Genomic DNA, 6,642 nt, shown 5'->3' on the forward strand with positions numbered 1-6,642 from the left:
CAGAAATAAAATAAATTAATTATATATATATATATATATATATATATATAAAACTATTTAATAAAAAAAATCTTTAAAATTCAGCTTAAATCTAATTGTAAATACATTATACATTTTAGTGTTTGAAAGACTTCATCATCTAATACATATATTTAACAAAGTTAAATACTATAGCGCAAGAATGAATGTAATGCAAATATGAATATAATGTTTCAATAATTAAAAATAACATCTATTTTTTTCATGAATCATGATATCATGTATTTTTAACATTATTATTATAGCTAAATAATATTAAAAATATAAATGGTTGAAGAAAAAAGTGATATATAGATGACAAAAATAATATTCAATTGATAAACATAGTTAGATCAAAAATAGAAAAAAAAAAAGCATTGAAAAACATTATAGATTATAGTGTTTAGGCGTTCATCACCCAGCATATAGTGAGCAAACTGTTTAGCAAACTGAAATAAAGAATTATGATTATCAACCAAATTTTTCAAATAATTATGTAAAATATTAGCAAAGATAGAAGAGAAAGAGTGAGAGGCATAAGATTATATGAGAGGAGATAAAGAAGATGTGTGAAGTGAATGTTAATTTATATAGTAGACATGAATAGAAGTGAGAATAAAAAAAGAGAATAAATTTAATTTTATTAATCAATTTATATCTATCAAAGAAAAATAATATTACTACTAACGGTATAGAGTAACTTACATAAAAATAAAGAGTAAAAAAAATAAAATAACAGATAAGATTAAACATTACATAAGAAGAATAAAAAATAATGTGATGATAGAAAAACTATAAAATGACAATTTCACTAAAATGTTTATGTCACAATATTAAAAATTATTTAATATGTCAAGAGTTTATTGTATTATTATTTATTTTTTTATACATTATAAATAAATTGATAGATAGATAGATAAAAATATTTTCATAAAATGAATTTTTTTTTTTTTTATGTTTGATGCAATAGATGACATAACAATTTGATATGAAACGTAAAACCTTGTGTTATTTATTCACTATAACACTACTTTGGATTTCTTTTATATTATGATAGATAGATGGATAAAATCCTTAAGTTAGAAACAAACTTGACTAGTGATTCTTTCAGTTTGAGCAATTTCGCATCTTGGAAAATTAATTCACGTCAAGTATTAGACCAAACTATAAGTAAAACCTTTCCATTGAAAAATCCATGAAAATTCACTCGACCATGTTTAGCATGAATTTTTATCATTGATTGGATACTTTCGTGGGCCCAAAAAATGGACCAACGGAAGATGAAAACCAACACTTGGAATGGTTATGTTATGTCAAGTGAATTTTCCAATTGGAAAGATCCATTCTCAAACCATACTTAATTTATCACAAGACAGCATTAGAAAAAAAAAACACAAACCAACCAAATAGCTTTGAAACCTTTGACGGGGAGCGGGGGCAAAAGGCTAAGCATGAAAAGGCCTAGACAAAAACACAAACCCCTCTGCTTCCAAGCTAACAGCAGCAGTCATTTACAACAACTAGGTTCAATACCATAAATAGTCATGTCTGTTGGGGGTATTGTTAGTTCTTCAACATGACCCCAAGATTCCATGGGATTGAAGAAACTCAATTCACCATGAAAATGGATGACATAGTCATAGTAATACGCCATGATTAAGGAAGCGAATGCCATGTTTATGATTGCCACCTAATCAAGATCACCCATAACAAAAAACAAGGGTAATACTAAAATGTACATACAGACAAGACAAAACCCATTCTAAAAGTGGTTATATGTACAACGTAAGCTTCTTATTAGGATGCAGCGTAATCCAAATCTCTCCCTTGTAAGGTGCTATGATTAGAGAACACGTAGCTGTGCAAGGAAAGCAGCACAAAGATCCAAGAAAAGAAACTGGGGGCCCTGAACCCTCTGAAGGTCAAGCAGATACTTATCTTCCCGAGTTTTGTAGAGCTGTAAAATGATGTTTAACATATTAGTTTAAACGGGAAGGAGGGGGGAATCAACCCAATAATAATGACAAAAAAATACAGTATTTAAAAAGAGAATCTCTACCTCCAAAACATGTAGTGCAATACTAATATAACATCACATGATAGCAATCAAAAGGAATTATTTGGAAACAACCTCCAGAAACTCAAGAATAGCTACAATGGCTTAATCATATTTAACTGTCTAGTAACTTGGTAGGTGGAGGGGCAAAGGAAAGTAGTTTTAAGATCCATTTGGCTGAGGCTTAAAATTTCCTACATCAAGGATTCCATCTTGATCCCTGATCATGTGCATGAAAAATAAAAAGGTACTACTATAGTACTATAACTCTAAATGACATTTCATCTAAATCCAAGAGCAATGGATATTATAGTATCGGGATAAATACCTGCACTTCAAACTTGACCACATTTGACTTAGAAACAGCATCATTCTCAATGATGTTGGAGTCATTCCCAAAGTAATGGTTACTATGCAGAGAATTGTTAACAGACTATCACAAATTAACAAATAATCAACAATTTGAATGCGTTAGTCAGGTGCAACTGCCAACACAAATAAATCAAAACTTAATGTTTCTAGTAGCAACTATCAACTACAATGATTTAGAGACCAACAGCTTATGTGCACATCCCGAGAGAAATGAATTACATATTGCATAAGGAACACATTTAATCAACAATTCTGATTTCCTAAACTAACCAGAGATCTGGAACCAGTTAGACAATCACAGACTTGATAAAACTATCATTTCCTCTAACAGCTAGAAATCATCATTAATTCATTATTTATTGATGGCATCAACTGAATAAAACAAGCGAAATAACAACTGCATATCACTGAATCCAGTTGTGTAAATAGCCAAGAAGTAAAACACTGCACCTGAAGCCCAAGGGCCCATTTTCTCTCAACAGGGATCTGTGGTCTCATTCCTACTTGATAGTCCATATAACCTGGAAAGCGGTGCCCAGCAACTGGAGAAGAAACTTCAGTGGAATGATTACGATTGAAACCAGCATCCTAAACAGTTACATTATAAAACCAAAAATAAGCTTTGCACAAAATCCTATTTGAAAAGAGAAAACAAAGAAATCTAATACCAAGAACAGAAAACCTACAATTCCAGCACAAAATCCATAAGAACTCATTCTAGCTAGAAAGATAGATTCCATCACATGGAGTGTAGAAAGGAATATTGGACTGCTGCCCATTTGATATGGGTATAAAGTTAGAAGCAAGTTAAAAAGTCAGATCACTTCATTTAAGATGGACAAGTGAAGAGATCTTGAGCAATTAGAGGGAAAAGAAACCCACCATAGTCTCTTGAAACTCAGCTCCAAGATAGCCGCTAGAAACACGGAACCGGTTATCCAATAACAAGTAGTATGCCACAGTACCCTGAAATACATAGATAGTAATAAGAGGTGATCAGGAGGACACGAAAGGAGAGAATGAAGGGTACAGACCTCATTTTGGATCCTGTTGCGTAGAGATTCAACCAATTGATTTCTGTCAAATCCCATATTAACCACTTCCTGAAGTAGCTCTTCGTCAATCTGCAAAACCATGATATTGGTGGATTTTGTATATATGAACTGATTATAATATATCAAGTAACAAATGCCATATCATATGTGATATATATGCAAATGTAATACTTAAATGTCTAAAAACACGTACCCAGTTTAAAATCCTAACATGCATATAAATATGAAAAGAAACCAGAACACAGAGCCAATTTTCAAATCCATGCACTTCAACTCAAAAGTAATAGACAATACAGAATCATGAAAACAGATAATAGAAAAGAAAAATAGAGCAAGTATCTGCAGCATTACTACTACTTTCATGAACCAGTGATTACTAAAGAAGGAAAGATGCATTTAATTCTTTGACCTAAGCTTAGAACAATTCAGCACATGTCTGATTTCACCTCACCCAATACCACTGTAAGAATGAATCTTGACCTACTAATGAATAATAATGATATAGTTCCAAGATAACTCATTGACAAAAATATGCAGCTTTTTTCCAACAAATACCCGGCAGTTGGCAATCATGTAAGCATTAAAAATCCACAAAAATACAAATTCAGAAACATGTAACAGTCAAACCTTTTTGGCTTGTTGCATTGTATCTGGTGGTGGCACTGCTAAATATCGCGGAAGACGAGCTTGGAACCATGGGTGTTGACGTATTTCAGGTATAGTCATCCTCTTCATGGGATCCACCACAAGCATCCTTGGTATCAAATCTCTAGCACCAGGTGATAGATGACTAGGAAGGGTGTATATGCCACCCTTTAAGAAAGCAGAATTTAGAAGCAAATTAAAATCTTAAATCTCCTTGCATATAACATCTTTGAAGAAATAGATCCCATTTGACTGATGGGTTGATAAATAAGAATTATTAATATAATATATAATAATATTGTATACCATAATGGTTTTGTTCAAGTTGTCATTATGATACTTTAGCATGTGACCGGAAATTTACATGCTGAAATCACCATGCAATCAGAATCATGCAGCAGAGATCAGATGAAAATCATTTGATCACAGCACGAATTAGTGCAAGACAACATGGACCATACAATTCCATTACCCTGGGTGGTTGCAAGAACCAGCAAAATACTTTAGCATATTTCCTCAATGTTCCTTCCCAATGTATCCTACTACTACATGTCTGAAGACCAAAGCTCAAAACCAACTAAGAAAATGATTTGAGATGATATTTCTAGGACATCTCAGTCCTTTCCACCCACAAAAAGAAAAAGTTAAGAGAAGTACAATGATTAAATTAAGATCAATAATACCTTTATTTTCTTGAAGAGGTTTGGAATGTTTTCATCATCAAAGGGAAGTGTGCCGCAGAGAAGGGCATATAGAATTACACCACAGCTCCAGACATCTACTTCAGGTCCAGCATACAATTTCCCAGAGATAACCTGTGTAAAATAACATTTAACAAGGAAATATGAAACAAAATATATTATTAACCTATTCCATGAAAATCGAAAGATTTACAAACCTCTGGAGCAGCATAATTAGGGCTCCCACAACTTGTCTTCAGAAAGTGGCCATCCCGCATGATGTTGCTTAAACCAAAATCAGCAATCTTGACATTGCATTTGGAGTCTAAAAGCAAATTCTCAGGTTTCAGGTCTCTATGTACCACCATATTCCTGTGACAGTACTCCACACCAGAGATTATCTGCTTCCAAAATAGGAATTAGCTTAAACACTCTGCAACACACATAACCTTCTTAAGTAAGCAAATTAGTAGAAGATTATACCTGCTGGAAAAAGTTGCGGGCTTCATCTTCTTGCAGCCTGCCCTTTTCTACTATATAATCAAATAGTTCTCCTGATTTTACATATTCCATAACAACATATATGTCTGTTGGCGTTTCTATGACTTCATAAAGACGGATGATGTGAGGATGCATGAACAATCTCAGAATTTTTATTTCTCTTCTTACTACAACAAATTAAAGGGGGAAAAACGATCAGCACATTCAATTAAAACTAAAAAGAGCAGCCCGGTGCACAAGCATCCGGTGTTATTGCAAGGTCCGGGGAAAGGCCACACCAAAGGGTGTAATGTACGCAGCATAACCTGATAATTACATCAGTGGCTGTTTCCACAGCTAGAACCCGTGACCTTGAGAGGTCACACGGAGACAACTCAACCATTGCTCCATGGCTCCCCTTCACATTCAATTAAACTAAAAGCAATAAAAATCAATTCGCATGGATACTTAAAGAATAAAGACTATTTGTACAAAATCAATAAAGACCTTTTTCTTCCATTTCCATGTTCTTAATCTTGCGGCGGTTAAGAATCTTTATGGCAACTTTATGGCCAGTCAAAACATGCTCTGCTATTTTCACTTTGCCAAAGGACCCAATACCAAGTGTTTTTCCCAGCTTATAATTTGGCAGAAACATGTCTACACCTGTTCCACTACCTCGGCCAGTTGGTCCATCCATTTTTCAAATCTAGAGGCAAAAATCAGGAAGAAAGGAAATTAAATATTAGACGAATAATAATACACAAACATCTATAGATTATGCAAACTAGATGGAAGCTTTTATTGGATATGGAATGGAACATGCTTGCAAAAAACAAAAAGGGAAGTTTCATTAACACTATCAAAACTAAGGAAACGTAATTTTATTAATTATTATTGCAATCAGAGAAAATAAGACCCTAACTATTTTATTTGAAAATAAAACAAACATTTTGCTTTCAAATCTTTCTATAATGATAGAAACTAAACTAAGACAGTGCCAAACAACATATAAACTAACAAGATTATTATAACAAAGGGAGGGGTCAGTAATGTGAGAAAAATATATTAGCTATATTTTCTTCCTTCCCATTATTTCCTTTAACAGTTCATACATGTAGAATGTTCCTACAGATAAATGAAGAATAGTATGATCAAAGCCAGAAAAAGGCACAGCAGAAGGACTGAGGGTAGTGACTTAGGCATGCCTTTGTGGATAACAAGAGATATGAACCTTTAGCGTCAAACTGGTAACTGTTAGAAACCCACAATACCAAACCAATCCATCTAAATAGCAAAAGGCAGGTGTAAAATATCAAGATAGCTCTCAAAGCAT

General features: G+C 33.2%; 1 protein-coding gene across 1 annotated transcript in view; it reads right to left on the minus strand.

The window, feature by feature from the left end:
* Window positions 1,404-6,642, minus strand: part of LOC107621417 (SNF1-related protein kinase catalytic subunit alpha KIN10) — a gene marked incomplete in the record, with an annotated part of 6,745 nt that continues 1,506 nt past the window's right edge. Inside the window, 10 exon segments of the mRNA XM_021114386.1 lie at window positions 1,404-1,975; window positions 2,403-2,484; window positions 2,820-3,034; window positions 3,329-3,412; window positions 3,481-3,570; window positions 4,129-4,314; window positions 4,830-4,961; window positions 5,045-5,227; window positions 5,310-5,494; window positions 5,814-6,015. Coding sequence (XP_020970045.1) covers window positions 1,862-1,975; window positions 2,403-2,484; window positions 2,820-3,034; window positions 3,329-3,412; window positions 3,481-3,570; window positions 4,129-4,314; window positions 4,830-4,961; window positions 5,045-5,227; window positions 5,310-5,494; window positions 5,814-6,006 — 1,464 coding nt within the window.

The sequence above is a fragment of the Arachis ipaensis genome, chromosome B10, assembly GCF_000816755.2.
Source record: "Arachis ipaensis cultivar K30076 chromosome B10, Araip1.1, whole genome shotgun sequence".
NCBI lineage: Eukaryota > Viridiplantae > Streptophyta > Magnoliopsida > Fabales > Fabaceae > Arachis > Arachis ipaensis.